Source organism: Liolophura sinensis, chromosome 6 (assembly GCF_032854445.1).
Source record: "Liolophura sinensis isolate JHLJ2023 chromosome 6, CUHK_Ljap_v2, whole genome shotgun sequence".
Taxonomy (NCBI): Eukaryota; Metazoa; Mollusca; class Polyplacophora; order Chitonida; family Chitonidae; genus Liolophura; species Liolophura sinensis.
In genome coordinates, this window is record NC_088300.1 from 66,845,174 (window position 1) to 66,871,304 (window position 26,131).

Below are 26,131 nucleotides of genomic sequence, written 5' to 3' on the forward strand. Positions count from 1 at the left end.
AAAGCTGAATTCTGCTTTGTAAATTAAAAATTCTTTAACACTGTAAAACAGCAATCATTCTGATAAATCAATGAATAACATGTGTTTGTGATATTGTTGCAGGAGGTGACAGATGAGCTGAAGAACTATCAGAGCTCTATTGAAGCCCTCCATGAACAGGCAGCAAACCTTGGGGAACAGGTCAGTCAAACAGTTTTTGCAGTTTTGCGTCCAGGGGCCACTTTTATAAAACATTGTATACCAGTTCTTTGCAACTTTTCTTGTAAATGTATTATGTAGAGAACGTCAATTACGAAAAAAGTTATGAGTTATATGACTGACTAAGTTTTGTGAAAGTGGTCTCAGGAAGTTTTATTCTTTATTTTATTATTTCAAAAATGACGTAAAATTAACGATTTATAAATATTGCATTTCATCTGATTCCTTAAGAGTTAATTAGTTTTAAAAACCATTAAACTGCAGAACTTCATTTGATATGTTTCGTTTTTTTTAGTTTGGGCCTTCGAATTTTTTTCACTGAGGACATAACCCTGTGGACTGTAAAAAAATCGCTATCTTAGAGATGGGAATAATGCCTGTGTCTTTTCCATGCATTAACTTATTTATTATGCATTGTTTCGATAACAGTGAACTATTTTTTTTGTTTTATCTTTGGTAGAATGTATTGATGCTTTTGGGTGGATCTTCAGAAATGTTTATGACCAAATGATTACCTTGTTTCACAATTGTATGTGCTGTTTTTTCAGGATAGAGAATCTCCTGATGTCCAGAGTCGCCTGGGCAGCATTGACAGACGTTACCAGGAGCTGTTAGAGCTGGCCAAGCTCAGAAAGCAGAGGCTCCTCGATGCTCTCTCACTCTACAAACTCTTCAACGAAGCTGATGGCGTAGAGAACTGGGTTGACGAAAAGGTTTGTAACTTATTTGTGGGTAGATGGTCAGTTTGGTAACCTCGTCACTCACCTAATTTTAATCACACAAAATGAATAAAATGGATTAACCCTGGCTGGTAATGTCTTTACAGATTCAAAGATATGTTACCCAAGACAAACATGAGACCGAAAAAGTCATATGTTAAAACCTACCAATCACTATTTGGTTTTGCAACTTCAGGCCGAAAGGTTTGTCCGGTACCTGGCAAAGGCAGTGGTTTACTCTAGCCACTCCAGTTATTACCGCCCAATAAACCTGACTGTTGTCATATAAAGTGAATATTCTTGAGCAAATAAATAAGTACATAAATATTCTGAGGAAATAAAGATTTGCATAATGTTCTGTTTTGATTTTGGGTATTGATTCAGGATTCATTAGCCGTTCATGGTGCCTTAGTTTACAGTATTATTTTCTGCTCTGTTAATAGGAGAAGTTCCTAACCACCATTGTGGTTACGGATGACATGGAGGAGATCGCCATCATGAAGCACAGGTTTGAGAGTTTCGAGCACGAGATGAATGCCACGGCTTCTCAGGTGGCTGTCGTGAACCAGTTGGCTCGTCAACTGTTACAGGTAGAACATCCTAATGCAGAGGAGATCATTGCACGACAGAACCAGCTCAACTCCAGGTATGTGCATCTGTGATGTATTTGGCATGGCATTGGCGATGTACTGTTAATCTTTACAAAAAAAAGAAAAAAGCAATGAACGTGTAGTCCTTGAATAAGTTTTTGAAAAGTGTTAATGAAGGTTTGTACTGATAGGCTCGGGAAATTTGCTGGAAAACGTGGGATATAAGATCCTTGAAATTACTGAAAAGCATTTTCTTTCATGTTAGATAACTGCCCACAGTGAAGCGTGAAAACCCCAAGTGATTAATGGCTGTTTTGTTTTTGGTCTGCTGCAGGTGGTCTCACCTGAGGGAATTAGTGGATCAGAAGAGAGAGGACATTAATGTGGCTCATGGAATCCAGAACTTCCACATTGAGTGCAATGAAACCATTGTAAGTTCTTTTTTTTTTTTACTGCCGTTTGTCAACCTTAGATCTGAAAATGGAGCATATGGCTTAATTTGTGCTTTTCTGATGATGGTGAAGTAGGTAATCAGATTCTTGCCTTTTTCTCAATAGGACTAAAGGTTTGTGGACAATAAATGACTGTTAATCTACTACTATATACTTGTAAGATAACAGATAACTGTTTTCTTAACTTCTTTGTCATGAAAGGTTATGCAGTTACATGATAGCCTTTCTCTAGTGAAAAATGGACATAATAATGAAGCTGCAATATTTTCGGAATGCTGATTAAATTTATACTCAGTGGTGTTAGATTGTTACGTAAAAAAGCTCAACCATGACAAGAGTAATATTTGTGTTTTGTTTTGTTTAGATGATTTGTAGTTTTTCCTATCTCCTGTTGTTGTTGTAATACAGAGCTGGATCCATGAGAAGGCTAAGTTGATCGAGTCCACTGACGAACTGGGTAATGACCTGGCTGGTGTCATGACATTACAACGCAGGCTTAGTGGCATGGAGAGAGACTTGGCTGCCATACAGGCAAAGGTAAACAATAATCACCTAAAGGAAGGGCAAAATAAAGCTAAATATTCAAAAAAGTAGAAGATGTCTTAATACTCTCTTTCATTGAACTCTGGTTCCAGGAACTTTTTATATGCATTACTACTGGTTGTTTGTTGTCGTTTGTACACATATCAAACCTGAAATGTGGATACCTGACATATTTGCAAACACCCTATGGAAAAGATAATATCACCCATGTTGACATGTTATATAATATTTACTTTCTCTAAAGGCATCAGACACTATCTTGCTATCAAATTAAGAAAGAGTGATAGTGGGCGAGGCAAAAACAAAAAGGATGCAAAACATTTATTTACATCTGCATCAGCGGCAACACCATTTCTGATGGCAACACTCTGAATAATGTTTTGCATGATGAAGTTTGACGAATAATTTGTTTTGCTACACAGCTGGAATCCCTGCAAACAGAGGCAGATCGTCTCCAGGAAGAGAAACCAGAGGAAGCTCAGGCCATCCGAGAGAAAATAGCCGAGATCAACAATGTCTGGATGGACCTCAAGGAAATGGTGAGGCAGTCTCAAGGGTCAGCTAAGCAGAACTAGATGACAGCGTTTTCTTCTGTGATGTTGAGTGCTTGTGTACTACCCAGGTGTTTTATGAGCACACAGCCACCCATAAATGTGATGTAATAAAGGAAAAAAAAAAACAGTTCACAGCTGTGGACCACTTTCCTACATATAGAATGCAGGTTTACGAGTTCCCCATTGTTTTGATCAGACATGCAAAAAGTAGATTTGACTGTCCTTATATTCAGTCATGTGACCTGGTGTGCTGAATGTTAGGCAATCAAATGTTAGAATTTTTTTTCATATTTAAGTGTATCATTTAATAGAGTGTGATCAGAGTTAAAGCTCCCCTGAAACCAAGAAGCATACATACTTTAAAGAAAGAAATTTGCATCATGGTTTTCTTATGAAGGCACAATGTAGTTCTTTTTGACAGTTAATGTTCTTGGTGTATGAATGCTGAATGTAAATCACTTGATGATATTATGTTGTCGTAGCTCAAAGAGCGAGATGAGAAGTTGGCTGAGTCTGGAGAGCTGCAGCGTTTCTTGGGCAACCTGGACCACTTCCAGCAATGGTTGTCGCGCACCCAGAAGACTATAGCCTCAGAGGACATCCCAAATAGTCTGGCTGACGCAGAGAAACTTCTGAACCAGCACCAGCAGCTGAAGGACGAGATTGATGCCTATGCTCCGGAGTATGCCAAAATGAAGGAGTTTGGCGATAAGGTGACCGAGGGACAGGATGACCCACAGTACATGTTCCTCAGGCAGGTCAGTTGGCTACTTTTGGTATCTACCTTTAGCTTACTCTACATCACAGAAAATTCCTAATTGTTCATCATTATTTTTTTTCTTTTCTCCAGTATACTAACTAAAAGCTTTTCGATATACAAAAAAGCTTAAAAAACAAAATTATGAACTTCGTGAAGTTGGTTGCTCTCTTTATTCTGATTGTCAGTGTCGTGAGTCACAAGACAATCAAAACATGACAAGTCTTCATGCAGCCAAATAAATATCTGTGCTACTTGTTCCACATGCAAATTGGCATGTCTGACAGAAAAAAAAAAAAGTGAAATGTCCTATTGCCTTTTGAAGTTTGTTGTGCCTGCGAACATTCAAGACACCTAACAAGAAAACATGAAGATCAGAATCCAGAGTATTGAACCAGGGAGAATGAAAATTTCCTCGAATTGGATTACTTTTTGTGACTGAAGAGAATCTTTGTTTTCAGAGGTTACAAGCCTTGGATGATGGCTGGGTGGAATTGTTACAGATGTGGGAGAACAGACAGCAGCTTCTGTCGCAGAGTCTTAACTTCCAGGTAAATATTCCAAACATTTTGTGCACAGTTCAACTTCAAGAATTTCTCCAACTGAAAGGCATGTCATGCGAAAAAATGATGTGTAGAAAGTGTTTGACAACTTCGTTTAGTTGTGTTTTTATTAAATTTGGTAATTACCTCCCACCATAATGCTCGTCTCTGTCGCATAAATGATTGTACACGTGTATGCCATTGAACAAAAATCAAAATGTTTGTACTCTTATTTGTAGATGTTCCTTCGTGATGCGAAACAAGGAGAGGTCTTGTTGAACCAACAGGAGAACTTTTTGTCTAAGGAAGAAGTGCCAGTGAGTAGAGCTGTTTGTCTGAAATACCAAAAATCTGTTTTGAGGTAAAGTGATATGCACATTTATATAATTCCTCATTTCTTAAAGCTGTGTGATTTTTACGAGTTTGTAAGCTGCCCTGGCACCGAGATCAGCTTCTTCGCTGAATATTGTCAATTTACCCCCCAGTGCTGATACAGCTGTATCACAAAGCCATAATGTCTGAACTGTGAAGTGGTAACAGTTTGAGGTTTGATTGTAACGTCTGTTCCCTTTGTACAGAGCACCATTGGACTGCTTGATAAGCAGGTATTGGTATTGGCCTATTTGTTCATGTGTGTTGTCGGTAGATTCCACGCATGTTGTCTATTGTGTAATCAGCCCACAATTATGTAGTCCACTTTCAGCTTTACAATGCCATCGGTCTGGCAAGCAAATACCCAAACCAAAGCCTGTATTGCTTTGGGGCTTGCCAAATCAGTACTTCTGTATTATTTAAGTGCTTAGACTTTTTTTGTTATTTTACATCCCCTTTCTTTGCAAAGCTATTGCTTGTTGCATAAGTTATTATGAAGACACCTCAGTGATGGATTGCTTCTGACAATTCCACAAAATACCTCAGTAGTTCCTGTAGACACGATTGAGGCCTTCTAAGTGATGGCATGATTGAGAAATGTCCTTAAACCAAGGTGGTTTCCCTGATTCACAGCATGTATGCCTTTACTTTATCTAGATGTCCTAGATGTCCAAAGTTAGGGTGATAGTTCTTCTCATCATATTAAGGATTTTAGCTAATAATTTCAATTTTCCCTATGGGCAAGATTTTAAAAGACAGATTCTTCACAACATTTAAATACTTTCCTAAGAAGTAAATCTTTGCTATCACATACAGTATCACATTCTGTGGAGGCTGGAGTATTTATCGCTTTCAATTTTCTGTGCTGTATTATTTATTTCCTGAAATCTCCTGTAGATCTAGCTTTGTCATTTCCTCATTTTACTCTGACAGTTGCATGAAGGTCAGTGCTGTTTTCTGTAGCTGACACTTCCCTAGCTTCAACAATCCTCGTGTATTCTTTTGTGAAAATACTTAAATAAAAATGACTTTATCTAAATCAGCTATTGAGAACTTTAAATCCCTTTCTGTGTCCTTCTGCTGTACGTGTATGTTGTTGATGTCGTCTTAAGTCTGCATTTATGTGTTTGGTGTTGTAGCCAAGTGCATAGAGAGTGCAAGCATGTTATAACTAACCTACATGACTTTCAGACAAAACTCCTGTCGTACTTTAACCAAGAGACTACTGTGTTCTTAGTGTAACACATATATGTGTTTGCATAACTGACTATGTATCTACCTTGTGCCTTAGAATACCCTGGAGGCTGCAGAAAATATGATTAAGCAGCATGAGGCGTTTATCACAACAATGGACGCTAATGATGAGAAGGTCAACGCAGTGCTTCAGTTCGCTGATCGCCTCATCGAGGACAACCACTACGCTGCCGACAAAATCCACAAGAAGGCTCAAAATATCAGCGAAAGGTAGGAGGGAACTTAAGGCTTCTGGTGTATGAATAAAGTGTCATTTATTACATGAGTGGAAAAAACTTTAAATGTAAATTTCAGTGGATATTGCCTCTTTTCTTATTTATGTTTATGACTTGTGTAAAATAACGTGTGTGCTCACATTGGTTTTTTTTTTCTATAGGAGAAACGCCAATCGGCAGAGAGCGTATGAACAGCTGGATAAGTTGAAAGACCAGATGCTGTTACAACAGTTTCTGCAAGAGTGTGAAGAGGTAAATTGTGTTTTTGAAATATTATTGTATAATTTGTTACAAACTTTCTTAAAGTGTGTAGTATACATTGATTCGGGATGTTGTTATTCCTTAAATGTTTGTATAGCCTTGTAGCATCCTATATATGTATTCATTAACGATAACATGTACAGGTATGTATTTTAATATTACAGATGGAAAGATACCTTTTGGGTGGAGTGATTAAAAACAAATCATAGATGAAATAGTTGTGCTATTCCAGTTAAGCTGCATTAGAATTTTAGTTTCTCACATACTTGGCAAGAAATGTCGCTTCCCTCTAGACTACACATCATTTCCACTAGTAAACTTAACCAGTGGCTAGTTGGTCAGTGATTGGATAAATAAATGCCCAAGAAATAAAGATGTTGATTTGATGTTTTAACAGTTGCGAGACTGGTTACAAGATAAGATGGCAGCAGCCCAGGATGAGACGTATAGGGATGCCAAGAACCTTCACAGCAAATATGTCCGTCACCAGGCATTTGAGTCTGAGATCGCTGCAAACAAAGACAGACTGTTCAGGTTACAGCAGGTGAGATAGAGCTTCCTTATACTTGTTTAGGCTTAATAATGTAGGTGGTAGTAATCAATTATGTACCCGAATGATGGCTAGGTCTTGTTGGGATATTGCACATGGTATATTGAAATTTAGGAAGCAAATAATTTTAATTGGTAATGTCAAGTTAATCTCTGTTACCTGGTTGCATGGTGTGGGTGTCTCTCTTATAAAATTTATTTTGTAATGTGTTGAGAGAATAGTAAGGTCATAATTGAATTTATGCGCATTTTATATACCATAGGCTATGTAAGTTGAATGGAAATTTCCTATTTTTTTTGTGGTAAACATTCACATACCAATATTGTCTATGTTTATGTAAACAATCTTGTGCTTCTTCATTGTTCTATAGGCTGGCGATGAGCTGATGAAGGAGAAACCAGATGCCAAGGCTCAGATTGGACCAATCCTCACTGAACTGGGTGACCAATGGGAAGACTTAGAAGATACGACCAAGAACAAAGGAGAGAAGCTGTTTGATTCTCACCGGGCTGTGCTGTATGAACAGAGCTGTGACGACATTGACGGCTGGATCACAGGGCTGGAGGCACAGATAGTCACAGAGGACTTTGGCAAGGACCTGACAACAGCCAATCTCCTCATGCAGAAACAAAATGTAAGTTTATCCAGTGCATTTATCTTTATTCAGCCTTATGACAAATAAATGAAAGTATTGTCAATTGTGTGAGTTTGGGATTTAGAGCTTCACTGCTCGGGCTATACCTAAGACTACAAAATTGGTAATCTTTGTATTTCTCCGAGAGAAGTGCCTGATTTCTGTAGTGTGTTACAACAGGAGGCAGCATCGTAAATGTGTCTTTTAGGATTAGCTTGCTTCTGGAAGGCACCTTTGTGATGTGAACAAAGATGATCTTAAATGCCATAAAACCCCAACCAAAAATGAGAATAAACGTTTGATGTACAGGAGGAAGGATACTGTTAATCATTTTCACTTGCCTTGAAGACATTGCGTATGTAACCTGTTGGATTTTTCCAGCTGCTGGAGGGAGAGTTGAAGAAGAAGAATGCTCAGGTAGAGGAGCTGGAGGGACAGGCCTCACACCTAAAGAGGATGGACCCCGACAAAGAGGCCGAGATTGAGGCCAGGAAGGCGGCTGTGGCAGAAAGGTATGATAATACATACGTACTTCTTAAAAGATGAAATCATTAATGTACACTGGTTCCTGGTAGTGAGACACCATTCAGCGCTGGTCCCTGTGGAAGTCATTACACAGTAAAGACTCGTGTCAAATTTCATTTAAAATTTAATTTATACCAAATGGCAACACCATATAAGTAATTTATTTGCCGGGCTATAGTTTTGAGCTAATTTCCTGACATAGGGGTTAACTATTATGCGATATGCAGGGACAAAAGGCTGCATATGGTGACGCTGATATAACCTTGTGTTGTTTCCCCCTTGTAGATTTGCCCGTATCCAGGGTCCATTGACAGAGCGCCGCTCCCAGCTGGAGAAGGTTAAGAGAATCCATCAATTCCAGAGAGATGTGGAGGATGAGAAGATGTGGATTGAGGAAAAGATGCCTCTAGCAGAATCCACAAACTATGGCAATAGTTTACTCAGTGTCCAGCTCCTTATTAAAAAGAACCAGGTAGGAATTGCAGATGGATACTTGAAGAAGTGTTGTTTTTTTTGAATTTGAAGATGTCACCACATTTATTTGATTGCTCTTCAAGATATGCTTAAATAACATTTATTTTGTGTTGAAAATTTGCTTTCTTTTCATGCCATTTCTGTACTATGAAGCATTCAGATGATTTACACATTTTTATACAGACAGATTCGCTTGTTTTTTTACCTTCCACTGTTAAAGTGTGTTTAACTATTTCCACAGTCCCTGCAAAAAGAGATAGATAACCATGAGCCCCGAGTGAAGGCTGTGGCAGATGAGGGAGAAGTACTGATCAGTGAGGGACACCCCCAGTCTGAAGAGTTTAGGGCTATTGTAGATGACCTGTTAGAGAAGTGGCAGCAGTTACTGGACGCCGTCAAAGCCAGACATGACAGGCTCATGTTAGCGGATGAGGCACAACAGGTAGGCATGTAGTTGCCTGTGTGTGTATTGTTGTGCCAAAGGTTATTGCAGAAATTCCAGGTTATCAAGTTGCACAATATTAGGCATTCTAATCTATTGCTGATGTGTATTGAGTTACAAGAATTCATAGAAGTCTTTATCTTTAAATGACAGAAACTGAAATTGAATTCAGGTTTTTTTTCTAGGGAATGGAGTGTTTTTTCATCTAAAAAAAAAAAAAAAAAAAGGAAAAAAAAAAAAGGGCATCCATGAGTTAACTGTAAAGAAATGGTGAGTACAGGTAACGGTTCATCTCTGGTGAGCGATTTGAGTCTCCTGCAGCTCTGGTTAACCCAGTAGTATTGTGCTTGACTCTGTTGTAGTACTATTTTGATGTGACTGAAGCAGAGGCCTGGATGAGTGAACAGGAGCTGTACATGATGGGTGATGAGCGGGCCAAGGATGAGATCGGTGCTCAAAACATGATGAAGAAACATCAGACCCTGGAAAATGCCATAGAGGATTATGCAGAGGTGGTGCGCCACCTAGGGGAAAGGAGTCGCAATCTCATTGAGACAGAACATCCAGAGAGGTATGCATAAGATGACATTTTTTTTTCAGTTAGGAAAGCCCATGTTTAAGGCTATTTTTTTTTTAAATTGAAAAGTTATTCATTTGCATGAAACAACAATAGTATAATTTAAAAAAACCCAGTGTAGATGGGTTTGTATTTTAAGGAGGAATGATTACAGTGTTATTACAGTGTACTCTGATAATATCAGCTTCTGATGTTTTTTTTTCAAAGAATACTATGGTTTTGTTTATAATTATGTCTTGTTTGGAGGTGGAGGAGGGTCTTACCAGGAAAATTTTGTAGATAAACATTATTTATTCACCAAATTACTCTGCTTACTTTTGCTCAGCGATCAGATAGCGGTGCGACAGTCGCAGGTCGACAAGCTGTATGCTGGCCTGAAGGATCTGACCCAGGAGAGGAGAGGCCGTCTTGAGGAAGTGCTCAAACTGTACATGATGAGCAGAGAGATTGATGACCTCATGCAGTGGATCGCAGAGAGGGAGGTGGTGGCTGGTTCCCATGAACTGGGCCAGGACTACGAACATGTCTGCGTATGTATCAACTGGATTTATATCTCAGAATAATTGTATTTGACAAATTATTTCTGATTCTGAGAGTTTTGTTGATCTTACATTGATGTGATTAGGGCAAACAGAGTATTAGGCAAGAAAAGGGAATATCTAGCATTATAGTTTCACTTTATGGGAAGATTTTAATTGTCTTTGGAGACCATAGTAAAAATGTATCAAGGAGTATGATTTGTTTTTTCTTCTTCCTTAAAGATGCTAAAAGAACGATTCCGAGAGTTTGCCAGGGAAACAGAAAGCATTGGTCAGGAGCGAGTGGCAGGGGCCAATGAGATCTGTGATCAGTTGATAGCAGCAGGCCATTCGGACTCGGCAATCATTGCCCAGTGGAAAGACCAACTGAATGAGGCATGGACAGACTTACTGGAGCTGATAGATACGAGAACACAGATGCTACAAGCTTCATGGGAGCTGCACAAGTTCTACTATGACTGCAAGGACTTACTGGAGAGGATAGCTGTGAGTGCAATGGCAATCAAGTTATTATATTTGTGCAAAGAAGCAAGTCTTCTAATGCTGTTCTTTTTTCTGGATTTTATGTGCAGATACGACATCTGTATACTGTCTTGAGATTTGAAGTATTGTTGTAACCATAATCAGATACTAAGTTAAGAAAGTTATTGATGTGGTAGATTTGACTTGCTAGAAAGAAAATGCTGAGGATTTGCTGTTGAACAGGGTATTGATGTCCATTGGACATGTCCTTGTACTGGTATCTGATAATTTTGGTAAAAACTGGTAATTTTATTGTGTTAATCAGGAAAAGGAGCACTACATCCCTGATGACCTGGGCAAAGATGCTGGATCCGTGGCTGCACTGCAGAGGAAACATGCCAACTTTGAACATGATTTAGTTACCTTAGGAAACCAGGTATGCACTGGTGGTCTTCAGCATATGTACTTTATGTAAGAAAACACAAATTGGCAAGTACATCAGAGCTTTACGATGTAGTAAATATAAGTGATAGTAAGATTATAATAGAAGATTTAATGAAGTATTCTTGAGTAAGGCGTAAAACTCCAATCAAATCAAGAAAAATATTTATGCCTGTCCTTTGACATACAGCCGCTTACATCTGTACCTGTCTTGTCTCTCGTAGGTTCAGCTGATTCAGGAGGAGTCCGGCCGTCTTCAGGCAGGCTATGCTGGAGACAAGGCTCAGGAAATTCAGGACAAAGAGGCTGAGGTGGTGAACGCTTGGAGGAACCTCAGACTGCTTGTAGAGACGCGTAAACTCAAGCTGGCCGACGCCAGCGATTTGTATAGATTCTTCAATTTAGTGCGCGACCTCCTTTTGTGGATGGACGATATCATCAGGCAGATGAATACTCAAGAAAAGCCAAGGTATGGAGAGGTGTTCAACAGATGATCAGACCCCGTTAGCAAAAGCTTTCTTAACATTGCTATGCATGTAACTGGCATGGCCATATAATGCCTAAAATGCTGGTTGTCACGTTAGTAACATGCATTTAATGTATCAAGGTTTTATGCGTGTGAGTACAGGCTCTGGAATGTAAATCAATAAGGCTTTTCAATCTTGAGTAATGCTGAAAATTATGAGCAAAGAGTTCAGATTTTCACAGGCTGATAATAGGGTCTTTGATCAGTATTCAGAGCATTCTGTCAAACCAAAATGCTAGTTTTAATCATATTCTTTGATCCTAGAGCTAGTTTTAGATTCCGGCATGAGAGAATGGCAAAAAGAATAAGAATTTAGAAAAGACATGAATTCATTAAAAACAAAATTGGCACTATCAAAACTTATTTATGCTTAACTCAGTATTATGTAGAAAAGTTAGTTCTATGATAAAAATGTTGGTTGTTAACAGGGATGTGTCCGGTGTTGAACTGCTGATGAACAACCACCAGAGTTTGAAGGCAGAGATTGATGCTAGAGAAGAGAATTTCACCATCTGTATTAACCTAGGCAAAGATCTGCTGGAAAGGAAACACTACAGATCGGAAGAGGTGGGTATTCATCACACGTCACACAGAGTTCTTGCTGCTTATAATGCGCTGCTCCCGTTGGTGGTGAACTTTTCTCCCTCCTGACACAGTGCTGTCATAAAATGACAATGCATTTGTCGATAATATGTTTGCTCTGTTTGATGATACATTACCCTGTGCATTTGTTGTATGTAAAATCAAGACTTCTTTCATAATAGTGAATGTTGGCATCTTTAATGCACATGAGCACTGAGGACCAACCCCCTTGATAAAAGATGAATTAGGTTGAGTTAATAGTGACATCTCGTTAATACAGACAGTGTAAAGTTGCTCTTCTTTCGCTATCAAATTTTGCACATATGCAACAATGATATTCTATTAAAATATTACACCAGTCACTTTCTGTGATACTGTTCTATTCTATGCACTATGTATATCATGTGGTTTACTCTATGGAAGGTGAGAGAGAAGTTGATACAACTGACCACACAGAGGCACAGCATGACAGAACAGTGGGAGGAACGCTGGGAACATCTGCAACTAAGTAAGATACTGTGCATTTTTTGTAGTCAGCTTGAGCAGCTAGTTACTGTGATATGCTGAACTTCGCTAACTGTGAGTGAGGTCTATATCTTAAGACGTTTAATATTTATTTTTTGAGATAATGTTTCTGTGTCATTTGGTATGAGTAGAGGAAAAACTGCTGTACTGTCTTCACTTTATGCTGAGTGTGTTGTCCTTTTCAGTTTTGGAGGTGTACCAATTTGCAAGAGATGCTTCTGTGGCAGAGGCATGGCTGTTAGCCCAAGAACCATACTTATTGAACCAAGATTTAGGTGTAAGTGTCCCATCTTTTTTGTTCTTTTATTGTTAAAATTAAGTTGTTGTTTTTTTTGTTTTTTTTTTGGTTTTCAGAGAAGACAAAAAAAAATTGCCAAAACAACTATTTCCGTGAGGGTTTTGATGCCATGAAGATAGCGTTCACCATTGGTGTACAGATTGTTTAGCGTTCTCCATTGGTGTACAGATTGTTTAGCATTCACCGTTGGTGTGTAGATTCTTTTGCGTTCACCATTGGTGTACAGATTGTTTTGCATTCACCATTGGTGTACAGATTGTTTCTCGTTCTCCATTGGTGTGCAAATTGTTTTGCGTTCACCGTTGGTGTGCAGATTGTTTAACATGCACCATTACTATCGTTTTTGAAATTCTATGTTTTCCAGGATACATTAGATGCTGTAGAGACACTTATCAAGAAGCATGAGGCCTTTGAGAAGTCTGCTGCAACACAGGAGGAACGATTTGGAGCTTTAGAAAAATTGACAACAGTAAGTTTTGTCTTCATTTAAATGCTGCAGTAAAAACAAAATAGCCTTCTATGCATTTACAAATAAAAAAAAGGGTTAGCAAACCTCAGTCTTTGATGTCGTAGTGATTGTTTCATTTTGCGTAAATTCCACTTGCGAGTTGTTTGCCAAAGGAGACATTCTTAGTCTCTGTTACTGTGGTGGGAGTCACTAAATAGTAATGTTATGTGGACCCTTCATTCCAGTATTTGAAAGTTGTTGTAAATTTTATTCTAACTGCGGATCTCTTGTTGTTGACAGTTTGAAATCAAGCACAAACAGAGGTTACAGGAGGAAGAATACAAACGACAACATCCAGAGGAAGTGGCAAGGGCTAAGGAGGAGAAGAGGAGACAACTCATACAGGAATTCTTACCACCAGAAGAACCGTATGTGTTCTGAATTTATTAGTATTTTTAAGTGAAGTATTTGCACAATTTACCAGTGTGCTTTGGCAGTCTTATTTTAAAAAAAATATTGTAAGCATTGTGTTCTAGCAATTTCATTATCTGTTTTAAAAAATTCATTGTGATTTAAATCTTTCATCCTACATATTTTAAGGAAAGTTTTGTGGAAATTTCATTATCAATCCATGTGGGACAACGGGATGGGGTGAGCATTAAGCAGAGAAATTATAGTTTGAAGCATACTTTTGTGTTATTCTCGTAAGAAGTTTTAAGTTCAACAAAAAAATTCTCTTGCTGTTTTAAAATTTAAGGTGATTGACACAAAAAGTGGGTAGCTTTTCTGGAACTTGTGGAGCTTTACTTCCTGTAATGTTTCGGTGAGTTGTCTACTGCTTACGTAAGGCTCTAACACAGCCAGTGTCAAGGTGTAGCTTACATGTCACCACAGTATTGAATGATTGGTGTGCTTGTACCAGACCTCAGCCAGAACCTGTGGTGGAGAAACCAGTAGGAGAGGAGAAGGCCGCTGGAGACGACGGGGATGGAGCGTTAGTGAACGGGGAAAAGGAAGTGGCTGAGGGACCTACAGATCAACCAGGTATGTGTTCCTGTCACACCCAGGCTTCGTCCTGGGGAGGCTCAGTCATGCTGTTGTGTGGGACCAATTCCCTGAGTTGACTGTGGTGGATTATGATTTGAAAAAATGTTGTTACTTGAAATGTTGTAATATGTTCAGTAAGTTGTTCTGTTTGCCTAAATCTTTTTTGGTGTTTTTTGCTAATCTTCTACCAGATTCATGCATTTTGATGTTGTATTGTGTTAAAGTTGTGTTAAAACTTGTAGAAATTCTTCGTTTGGTGCTGAAAAAACCCTCTTCCCCATTAATGTCAGTTGCATACTTCAAATTTCTCGGAATTACAGATGTTTTGTGTGTGTCAATTTGGAATGTGTCCTGTAACTACTTTCCTGTCTAACTTCGTTTTGACTTTTTGAAGATTGATATACTTATGCTGAATTTATTGTATGTACTCATTTGCACTCTGTTCTATATTTTTCTTTTCCTTTTTTTTTTGTCATGTTCATTGTTGTTTGGTCTTCTATCATTCAGTTTGCTTGCGTCATCAGCTATTTGCATTTCATTGCTGACAATCATGCTTGAAGCTTGTCCCTTGAATAGTGGTTGAGTGATTGGATGTCATTATTTGTGCTGTTAATCATCCTGCATGATGATGAGCATCTAGTTAGCATGAAAGTCATACCTGTTTATTTCAATTTGAATTCTCCCTGATCGTGATGTTGTGATGTGTGCTGGGATGGTTTGAAATGGGTGCATCATTTCTGTATTGTGTGTAAGAAGGGAATTCCCCTTTTTGTAGTAATGTGTATGGTATATTGGTATTGTGTAGAATAGAGCATTAATCCATTTGTGAAAGGTTCAGTGTAAGTTCAATGCAAACTTGAAATTGTGGTTTAAATATGTTGTTGGTTTCGTTTAATTGGTATATATGTATATATCTGTATATATACATGAGTATGAAAGTAACATTTTTCTGATGTGGAGAATTGATATAATAAAAAAACAAGTAAGCCTTCTCAACTTTTTACATCTGTTTATTCTGACTACAGTTTCAAATGTGTTATCGCAGAATGAAATATAACAGTTTGACAGGCTTTATATATGGTCATGTTTCCGGGAAATGGTCACTGGGATAACACATTTACAAGTACGGACAGTCTTGTTCCTTGATAAGAATGTAGAAAGTTGAGAAGGCTTATTTGTTTTTTTTATTCTATATGTACATGTATATATATTTGACTAGTTGTAAGCTGCACGCATATGCAGAATGCTAGTTTGAAGTATCAGTATACTGGTACATGTAATTTAATAATACAATCTAGTAGATGGTAGTGTTGTTAAAATCTGCAATCCATGGTAGCAAATCGTTCCACTGTACAAACTAGTCATGTGTTAAGAATATGAAGCAGTGATTGTTAAGTGTGGGTATGTATTGTGCCGTTGACAGGCGGAGCTCGAGCACGGGGGAAGGCCAGTACACTGAAAGGTGATGGTTGTAATGATTGTGTGGAGCAGTGTGCTCCTGTCTTCCCAACTAGACTTAAAGCAGCTCGGTGTAGTCCTGTTTTAGTTTGTTCACAGATTCGTAGCTTGTATTTTTCTATTTGTATTTGTCTGTTTTGGAGTGTGATAATTCTGTGTGCGTGTTGCGTAGCGTGTGACTACTTATCTGATCTTCGATATTGTCATCTTTGGTTGCCGGATGCCAAGTCAGGTTTTCATCTTCAGAACGTTTTAGTGGTGTATTGTCAGCCATTGAGTTTTAACAGTTGATTCTGGTTGAGGTGTGGATGTAGCCATTCATCTTAGGGTGGGCTAGTTATCTCCCTTGGGCCATGGATTGAAGTTCACAATTGTGGTTCATGGGTGTGGAATGGACCAATAAAAGATTCCACAAGAAGAAATGATTACAAATTGTGCTGCCTTTAACAAGATTATCATCATATTCATTGGCTTCTACCTTTCAACCTTCCTCATACCATTATTATTCTAATCGTCTTAATACATCACACTTACACCTCTTTCTACACATCTTCATCAATTATTCACATCATCAGCCTCTCATTATGCTACCTCTCATTATGCTGCTCACTGCTGAAGACCAAGCAGACGTCAAATCCCCCTGTTTTCATTTTTTTCATAAACACCACACTTTTTTCATGGCTAGTTGAAACACCCCGTAAGTTAGAGACTCCGCTGGATGACTCGGGGGTGGAAACCCCTCCGACACGGTCGCCACGGGCAGAAGGGTCGCCATGGGCAGGAGGCTCGCCACGGGCAGGAGGGCTCACCACCGGTCACGCCTCGGCGATCACCTCAAACTCGCCTCAGCCCTGAGTCGCCAAGTAGGTATCAAGACATCCCATGACTCTACGGTGCTCACTGGGAGTTGGTTTTATTATGGGTCGTGGATTTCATTCACATTTATCTCAGTATTGTAAAGTTAATCACCGGTTTCATTTTACACTTTAGCAAAAAAACAAAAATTTTAAATCATTATGTACACAGTTCGAAAGCTATTGAAGCAGTAATCAAACTTTTGTGGTAGTGTATCCATTATTCAACTCCTGAGGGTTCACATATATCCATATACGTAGAAGTTCCATGTATGTTTCTTTCTTGAAAAGACTGAACAAATTTACACATGCTTTCATTGTGTTACATTTACATTTCACACATTGTATTTTCAGTGTAAAAAACATTGATCCAACATCTATTGCTTTCAATCATACACTAATTAACTGTGCATGGTTTGTTGTAATGTTTGATTATGTCGACCTGATGTTTTTATGCTGTGCATTTTTTTTCTTGTATTTCTTTGATAAACAAGGTAGAAGCTTTATATCTACATATAGTAGTATTGAGCATGCAACTAAGCCGAGGCTATCAACACACTTATCTTTATTATATACTAAGCACTCTTTAGTTTGTAGCTTTCGACTAGGTCTGTACTCCTTAAGTTCTTCCTTTGATATCTGAGTTAAGTTTCTTAATTTTATTGTAAGGTTTCATCTGTGGTTAATACGCACCTACTTTGATCTCATTCTATTCATACCTCTCATATATGCTGTTTATTGAATAAGTCTTTGTTTGGATTGAGTTAAAGCATATTATATGTTGACTATTCAGGTAATTATTTAATGTGAATGTTGTACGTGTTATTTTAATTGACAGTGGCTTTTGGTTGGAGCATGCTAGGTTCCTCACGTAGAACTTCAGAGTCAGAAAAATCACAAGCTTTTTTGCGCATCAAGCATGCTTTTTTTGCGTCATAAACATAAAAAGAACCAAAAAAAACCAAAACAAAAAAAACACTAAAAAAACACCTACATTTGCTTGCGAGCAGTTACTGTGATAATACCTAATCTGTATATCTAAAAATATCTTATTAAAATTACTGCTAATCTGACATTTCATGCCAAAGCAATACCCTAATTCAAACTTTTGCTATCTAACTCAAGGCAAGGCACATTTTTTGCCATCATTTGTGCCTTCGATTGTCAATATGTGATTAGAAAGCTGTTGGTGTTCTAAACTAGTCGTTGAACTAACAGAGCTACAGAACATAACCGGCTCACTGCATGGCGTGGACCTCTTGCATTCACTGACAGCACCCCTGAACTCCGGGCCCTCTTGGCCTGATCGTGCTAGCCCCTTAGTCCAGCTTTGGCCTTGGTGTGGTTGCTCAAAGGGTGTAGAACTGGAGCCCTTTTTCTTAACAATTTTAATGAGTCTCTCGGTCAAATTTTCATGAATAGCGGCCACAGAAAAGAAACGGTCTCGATCCAAGTCCCCCTTTGGAAAGCTGTTTTCTCGAAAACGGCCGGAGGAGTCCGCCTCGTCAGGTAAACCATCCTGGTTTGTTCTTGTCCCCATGGGTGGGCGGGACTGCATGCCTATCTGGTTTTTCCCGTCACCTGTATCTGTTAACAGGAACCTTAACCGAGTGTAGAGTTGTCTCAGTTGTCACCAGTGAGTCCATTCAGTGGACTCCACTTTGGCCCCGTCCTATTCATTATGTTCACCTGTCTCCACAGTTACCTGTAGGGTTACAGTTGGAATATCAGTTTGTGCTCTCTCTCTCTTTACTGTGGATTTAATCTCTTCTCTTGAGTCCCCTGTGTAGTAGTGCCCATAGCACTGGACACTTATTCAGTTCTGTAAAACCATTCTCTTGGGCTGTACAGCACTACACTGAATGCGAGTTCCCACAGTTATTTTGATTATTCTATGTCCTAGTTCATGTTGATCACCCCTCTAATTAGATTCTAGAAAACAGCAGTGGGTCTTTCTTGAGGCAGCTATCAAGTACCTATTTGACCTAAGCTGCTAGAGTCTATCATTCTTTCCTAGTAGATATTGATCATCCCAGTAGTTAGACTTAGAATTCCTCATCACACAATTTAAAAGTGCACTGGTGTTATATGGTGGAAGAAAGAAAAAACATCCAAGTTGACTTAAAGAGTTACAAACCAGCTATGTGTTAAACGATATTGAATGAAATCAAGGAAAGGAACTGGTTATTTTTTTTCTGTTTCTTCCTCTTGAGAGTATTGTAATCAAGTATCATTGTTGTTAATAGCAGGCAGTGTCTTTGTCACAAGAGTTACATATAGCTATGTAGGCTGCACTGTATGTGTTGTGAAAGTATTAGGTTATAGATATCAGTTGTCTGGTGACTTCCATTCAGTATTTATATAGTATAGTTGATGTCCTCAGGTGGAAGAAGAGCTCACAGCAGCTTCTGTTATGTAGATGTACCAGCTGTTGCTTATGAGAATTTATTTGTACATGTTTGCCATTTATGGCTAATAATGAATTGCTGTGATTTTTTGGAATAGTTAAGAGTGCTTTAAATACTCTTTATCTGTACGTAAATATAAGCTAGGAAAGAGATTCTCATTGTAGGGTTCACATTTAATTTTTTTTACCTGTAGCAGTTAAAAATTTATACAGTTGTGTAAATTCTGCTAACTACCGTAGTTGATTTTTTCACTTTCACCACTTGAGTGTATTGTACAAGTTACTGAAACCTTCTACATGCTACTGAGTATTATATCTGCGGAGATGTCAAGTTTATCCACAGTAGTATTGTAATATATTACCTTGGTACAAAAGAAAGTGATATATATATATATATATATGTTTTATTATCTTTATCCGCTATTACATTAGGTACATAGCATGATTCTATTATATCTGGATCAGTTGTCCATTAATATTTTGTTGTATCTGACTTTCAGGATAAATGTTACAATAAAATGTCTTTTTTTGTATGTATGCTGTGAGTTTGTTTATCAGTTACATTAACTTACCTGTGCTGTCATTTCAGAACAAGTGGCTGCTCCATCCAGCAGTGACGCAGAACAGGCTGATGGCCTGCTCAACAGAAAACATGAGTGGGAATCCGAAAATAAGAAAGCTTCCAACAGGTATGACCAACATTAATTTAATGACTGTAATTACACTTAGTGGAAAACTTCATGAATTTGTTTCCTGGGTTACCCTTTTCTCACACAACGGCGACTCGGGTGAAAGCTGGATTGATTTTTGTTTTCTTGCAATGCTGTTGTTATGTGTAATAAAATGTCATCGCCAAGTTAGCAATGACAGTAAACTACTGTAATTCTTCAACCTTTCTGCATGTGTTGCAAGGTGTTTATTCAAGCATATTCTGAAGGTATTCTGTGGTGACAAATAAAATTATACTTTTTGTGAAGCCCAGAAACTGGGCAAAGTAACCTATGTAGTTTTGTTTCCAAAATCAATTAAAAATGTGCATAAATTGTGCTGAAAGTTGCTTTTTCATATGCAAAAAGGTTGAGGAACAAGTCTACTCGACTTTGGCTAAAATACATGAATGTCACACGAAAGTTAATGATGTACCTGTTTTTCCCCCTTTCAGATCCTGGGACAGGGTGTTTGCTGTATTAAGTGGACCAACACTATCCTGTTACAAAGACCAGAAACATGCCAAGAGCGTGAGTTCTCCTTCCTTTACTGCGATGTTTGGCTAGATGCTGGGAAGGCTATTTTAAGGCCTGATGAATGCTAGATATTTTTTTTAACATTGATAAAAAATGAAGAGACCTAGAATTGTACATCTTTTGTGGCTCAGGAAGTCAGTAGTTCGCAGTTCAAGTGGGTTGAGTGCAGCAAGTTATTTCATGGACTTAATTGCCGATTTTGATCAGTAGCATGTGTTCAAACAGAGCTGATATTTTGTGAAAGGTAATTATTTTGTGACTAAGCTAATTGCCAAAATTTAAACGGGTTTGCACGAATTGATTTTTTGCCAAGAAATCCTCTTAAAGCCTGGAGTTCTGCTCAGTACAGGTTCGTTTTAGAATTACTTGCTTCATCCTCAAACCATAATATGTAGTGGATCATACTTCTAGCCCAGCTTCCTGCTATACTGTAAAGTGTACAGAATGATAAAAGCTTGGGTATGCGTTGAATTTCAGGATCCCAATACTCGAATTCACCGGGAACCTGCAATAGACTTGTCCGGAGCGACTTGTGAAGTGGCAGCCAACTACACAAAACGACCAAACGTGTTCCGCCTGAGACTTGCCAACGGTGGGGAGTACCTTTTCCAGGGCAAAGACGAGGTGAGACAGCCAAAAGTCGCCCTGGCTTATCATTCCCTGGGGCAGAGTTGTTATCTTTCATCCAAAATGTATTATCTGGGTCCCCTGTTGCCTTTTTAATTGAAGACTTTTACATGAAGCAACTATTTCTCAAACCAAATATCAGATCTATGCATATGGAATAAAACACCATACAGGGATACAGAGTCGTCTGACAGTGCAGATAGCATGTAAAGAGGGTAAAGTCCTCTGTCTTGGCAACACTTGAATGAATGTACTATATCTAAAATTCACAAGTCAGTCCATCAGCATTGATTCTGATTCATTCTCAGTTGAAAAGCTGTTATCCTTTTTAATACTGTGTCTATAAAGTTCCTGATAATGGTAAAAAAACACAAAAAAAAAAAATGTAAAGGAATTCGAACTCTACACTGCCAAGCATTTACCATTGGCCAAGTACTGAAAACCACAATAGAGATTAGGCGGCTTTGATCTTTTGCTGATATGGGAGAACAAAAGACAGAAAGAACACATTGTTGTGAAATTGGTGCTGGAGAGCAGAAGACAGAAAGAATACATTGTCACAGAGCTGATGACAATTCCCACCATAAACTGCAGTCAGTGGTTTCATGCAGTTTAGCACAAAGCTCTCGTGTTATTTACATAGGATGGTTTTGTCAAATTTTTGTTGGTTTTTGATGAAAACATCAAAAAACAACACAGAGTACAAAAATAATTCGTGCAGATTTGCAATGACATCAGTGGGCACCAGATAGTGTGTTTGTTTGATGATTTTAAGCAGTTTTAAAATTGACCTGCTTTTGAGCCAGGTTCATTGGTAAGTTTTGGCCATATTTGCTTACCAAACTACGTTTTTTTACAATATGGGTAGGGCGATCGACCTAAAAACTGTAAATGTAAAGATTATCTTAACACTTTCAGCCGTTTTGGAGAAGAAGATTTTTTTAGCTAATCAGTGAAATTCAAAATGGTCACTTACTCCACATAACTTGTAAAACAGCAAAAAACATCAAAAGTTGCTTCATATTTTCCTCATTAGAACTCCGAAGATATTGCAATTTTACGAGTTAACTAATAATAATAATAACTGGATTTGAACTTCAAACTGCTCAATATTGTATGTAAAAAAAAATGTAAGAATGATGAGGAATAGACTGGACTCGAACTGCAAATCTAGTGTACATTAAGAAGAAAAAAAAACAGAAAAAAAGATTGACAGGAATTTACTGTGTTTGAACCTCAGGCAACTAGATACATTGGCTATTGGGGGCTTGAGGACGACAGTTCCGTGGATTGACTCAGTACGCTCTGAATAAATTGTATGCTGAATTGTAGAAATAAGCACGAAAGAAGGAAAAAAAAAAAGGAGATGGAAAAGGGACTTGCACTGGATTTGAACTGTAGACTGCCAGGCATCCTTCACAATTCGCCAAGTACTGAAGACCAGTGTAGAGATTAGGAGGATTTGGTCTTCTGCTGATAGCCCAGGACAAAAAAAAACGGAAAGGATACATTGTTGCAAAGCTGTAAACTGCAGTTAATGGTTTCATGCAGTCCAGCACGAACCTCCTGTGTTATTTACGTAGGACGATTTTGTCAAATTTTTGTTGGTTTTTTGGTCATAACATGAAAACAACACAAAGTAAATAAATAATTCTTGCAGATTTGTAATTGTGATGTCAAGGGACAGTAGAAAGTGTATTTAATTATTTTAAGCAGTTTTAAAATGTTCCCTACTTTTTAGCCATGTTTATTGGTCAGTTTTGGCCTTCCTTTGCATGCCAAACTAGAAGTTTTTTACGATATGGGTAGGGTGAAATAGGGCAGATCATAATAGTAAACCGAACGATTTCAAAAGGTGTCCAGGTAGGATACTGGCGTGGACACCTAATAATAGTAATCCGAACGATTTCAAGGGGTGTCCAGCTAGGATACTTGTGTAGACCCCTAATTATACCTCAAATGATTGCAGGTTTTGTTTTGTTTTGTTTTGTTTCAGGCTGAAGTGAACTTGTGGATTGGCAAGATCAATGCTGCCACAGGGAGTGAGGGAGCCAGCGCCCCACAGAGAGCACAGGACCCTCCCAGCCAGGGTTGAGGCAACAGACCCGAAGCGGGACGAGCCCAAGCGACGCAGCTTCTTTACCATGAAGAAAAAATAATATTACTCTAGTAACAGTATCAAGTGCTTTTAGTGGAATCTGGTGTGTTCATTGCAATTAGCTACAGGAAGAAAGCGGTGCATGCAATGTACCAGCCTCTTTGTTCTACTCCGTGATGAAGCAGTTCTGATCTACTCAATTGAAGTTTTGATTGACATTATATTCCGCGCATTTTTTGCTTCATCAATGCACACATACAATGCACTACATTTTTCTTCTGAGGGACGTGTATGCCTGTGCCGTCGTGTCAACATTCCAACCCTCTATCCTGACTGCTCCTGCGTGATCGAGACAGAACAAGAGGCTAGCTTGAGCATCTCGTAACAGTGTCAGCGTCTGGGGCCTACAGCTCAGAACTGGCAAACAAATATTTCTGAGTGAACCAGATTTTGTCTTAGGTTAGCTGTGGTTTAAATTACGGCACTTAATAGGTAGTCAATCTGCAATGGGACAGATTCCACTCTGAGCATGTTCAGGTATCTTAGAAAACACTCACTTCTCCAAGGCACACCCTGTGGACAGAGATGAACACCCTGAGAGTAGGGGACCCTCTATGATCATGGTGGTGATAGATTTGTTTTGCATTCCATCTATGCAAAAGTTCTGCCTTGAGTGAAAAACTGGGGAGTAGGGGGACGTTTTTGTCTTGTAAACTTTGTTGAGGCTTTCTCTCTCAGATTTGGGAATTGGCTGATTGTTTCAGGGCCATGTTCTGATTTGATGGCTGTATGATGATTTTATCCCACTCATATCGTGAGTTTTCAGGACAAATTTCACACTTGCATTAATGAATTTTTTGGATGGGGGGTGGGGGGGGAGGAGAATTTAAAAGGGGCTAAGTGCTTATACTGAAGAATGTAGGCAAGTAATTCAGCTTTACCTCACAGCTGTATGGATTAGCACTATTTTTATCTATCATAGAGAGGGATTCTTTTGTGATGGTTTACTTGCCCAGCATTTGAAGTGGCAGTTATTGTTTAAGAGTGTTCAGAAGAATACTGAACCGCTGTAGGGGTCGGGGTCAAAAATTAAAGACAAAAACTATTCATGGGGAAAGGTGGACAGTGTTATTTGTGGGGCTGTGTGATGAACGTGTCTGACAAGTCTGTGGCCAGAATGTGGCTTGTAAACTGACTATTCCCTCTCCCAGTGGAATTAGGTGTTTGGCTATTTGTGTATTGTACATTTGTGAATGTGCCCTGTTGTCTACAGGCCTCTCTCAACATTGTGTAGTGATGTCTAGTGGTACGTTTCATTGCATTTTGTCGAAAATGAAAAGCATTTTTGCCGCTCATATTCTCTCCTGTTGCTGATTTTATTTTAGGAGGTGTAGATAGTGTAATTTACAATATTCAAAATCTTGTTGTTGTTATGGCCTGTTTTTTTTTTATTTTTATTTTTTTTATTATCATGTAGAGGAATTCGTATGTACCCCTCGTGAAATTAGTTTAATATTTCCTTATCAAAGAATCACAGTGGTGTTTTATGTTTTGTTTCTTTCTAAGCTTGTTAATATTTTAATATCACTCAGATTTTACAGATAGAAATGTTTTTAACCTGTGGGGCAGCCCATAGGCATGCCATGTTTTACCCAGCTGACAAAGTATAACAGTTGATTGAAGGAAACGCTTACATTTTATCGTGGGGAAAGTTTGTCATGTTAATTGTCAACTTTTATCGGGTTAATGTGTGAAGAAATGACTCGGCAAGATTCAAGTGTAAGCCCTGAAATAATCAGGGGACATAACTGTGTCAATATTCTGGAGCAGTGCTGTGTGTGTTCTCCCAAAGCCTCTTCACAGTAGACTAGTACGTTGTGGGAGATGGCAGTAGATTACTCAAGCATAACTCATTGTTCATTGAAATACAGATTCATGTGCTTGATAGATTTTGTCCTGGACAGAATACAATTGATAGTAGTGTTAAAATTGTGCTGTCTGAATACATCACTGGTTTTATGTCCACATCCTTTCAATGATTTATTCCATTGTCTCTGCTTCATATAAGTTGAATGCCTCCACAATGCTTCAGATGGTTTTGTATTGGCTATCCCCAATGAAATAATAAACAAGCTAAACTAAATCTGTTGTTTGAGTTTTTGTTCACCTGTCTTTATATAACAGGTCAAACAGAACAATTCATACTGGCTTGGGATTGCCATTACTGGTAATTAGCACCAGTGTGAATTGATATTGGATTTATGTTTTAATAAAAAGTCCATTTTAGAGGTTGATGCTTATGTGACTGGAAAAGACATCATCATGGGACATGGACATTATTGGAAAATTAAAAAGTACGTTAAAACTTGAATGCCAGTCAAATAAAGCTGGTTGATCACTTGCCTTCCACCAGTTAGGCATAGGCAATCTGTGGCCAAAAATCTGTATCCATGTGAGAAAGTTGGTAATTCAGTACTTGGTGCTCAGACCCCTCTGGTTATTCTGAGTGGTTTTCCTTCACCTGTGAAACACGCTGCTGTTGTATACTTATTTATTTGATTGGTCTTTAACACTGTACTCAGAAATATTTATAATACTTGCACGACAGCGGCCAGCATTATTGTGGAAGGAAACCCACAACGATCCACAGGTTGTTGACAGACCATCCAACATACTGCCAAACCGCTGTTATGTAAGTAAAATACTCTGGGGCATGGCATTAAACCCCATTCAAGTACCTGGTAAAGGCTCTTGGGATGGTTTCCTCACTATGTTTAATGCTGTTAAAAATAATTAAATTATGAATTTCCCCATTTCCACCACCGCGCAGAAAAAGTGCCATTTGGTAGATGATGTAGCCTAGTGGTTAGAGAGTCCGCCTCAAAGTCGGGAGACCTGGGATCAAACCTGGGCCGG

The 26,131-nt window shown here is 38.5% G+C and overlaps 1 protein-coding gene across 1 annotated transcript in view; it reads left to right on the forward strand.

Annotated features, from left to right (window-relative positions):
• LOC135466556 (spectrin beta chain-like) overlaps positions 1–24,090 on the forward strand; it is a 48,862-nt gene extending 24,772 nt beyond the window's left edge. Inside the window, 35 exon segments of the mRNA XM_064744106.1 lie at positions 103–180; positions 747–911; positions 1,361–1,563; positions 1,842–1,938; positions 2,368–2,496; positions 2,925–3,041; positions 3,539–3,814; positions 4,275–4,364; positions 4,595–4,672; positions 4,934–4,960; positions 6,019–6,191; positions 6,358–6,448; positions 6,855–7,001; positions 7,378–7,641; positions 8,023–8,153; positions 8,452–8,638; positions 8,882–9,082; positions 9,445–9,653; positions 9,985–10,189; positions 10,421–10,684; positions 10,986–11,096; positions 11,326–11,570; positions 12,056–12,194; positions 12,633–12,717; positions 12,920–13,011; positions 13,397–13,501; positions 13,781–13,908; positions 14,403–14,524; positions 15,951–15,989; positions 18,262–18,348; positions 19,836–19,935; positions 20,409–20,484; positions 20,968–21,114; positions 23,114–23,191; positions 23,193–24,090. Of these exon segments, the coding sequence (XP_064600176.1) occupies positions 103–180; positions 747–911; positions 1,361–1,563; positions 1,842–1,938; positions 2,368–2,496; positions 2,925–3,041; positions 3,539–3,814; positions 4,275–4,364; positions 4,595–4,672; positions 4,934–4,960; positions 6,019–6,191; positions 6,358–6,448; positions 6,855–7,001; positions 7,378–7,641; positions 8,023–8,153; positions 8,452–8,638; positions 8,882–9,082; positions 9,445–9,653; positions 9,985–10,189; positions 10,421–10,684; positions 10,986–11,096; positions 11,326–11,570; positions 12,056–12,194; positions 12,633–12,717; positions 12,920–13,011; positions 13,397–13,501; positions 13,781–13,908; positions 14,403–14,524; positions 15,951–15,989; positions 18,262–18,348; positions 19,836–19,935; positions 20,409–20,484; positions 20,968–21,114; positions 23,114–23,191; positions 23,193–23,276 (4,770 nt within the window). The 3' untranslated portion in view covers positions 23,277–24,090.
• The last annotated feature ends 2,041 nt before the right edge of the window (positions 24,091–26,131 follow it).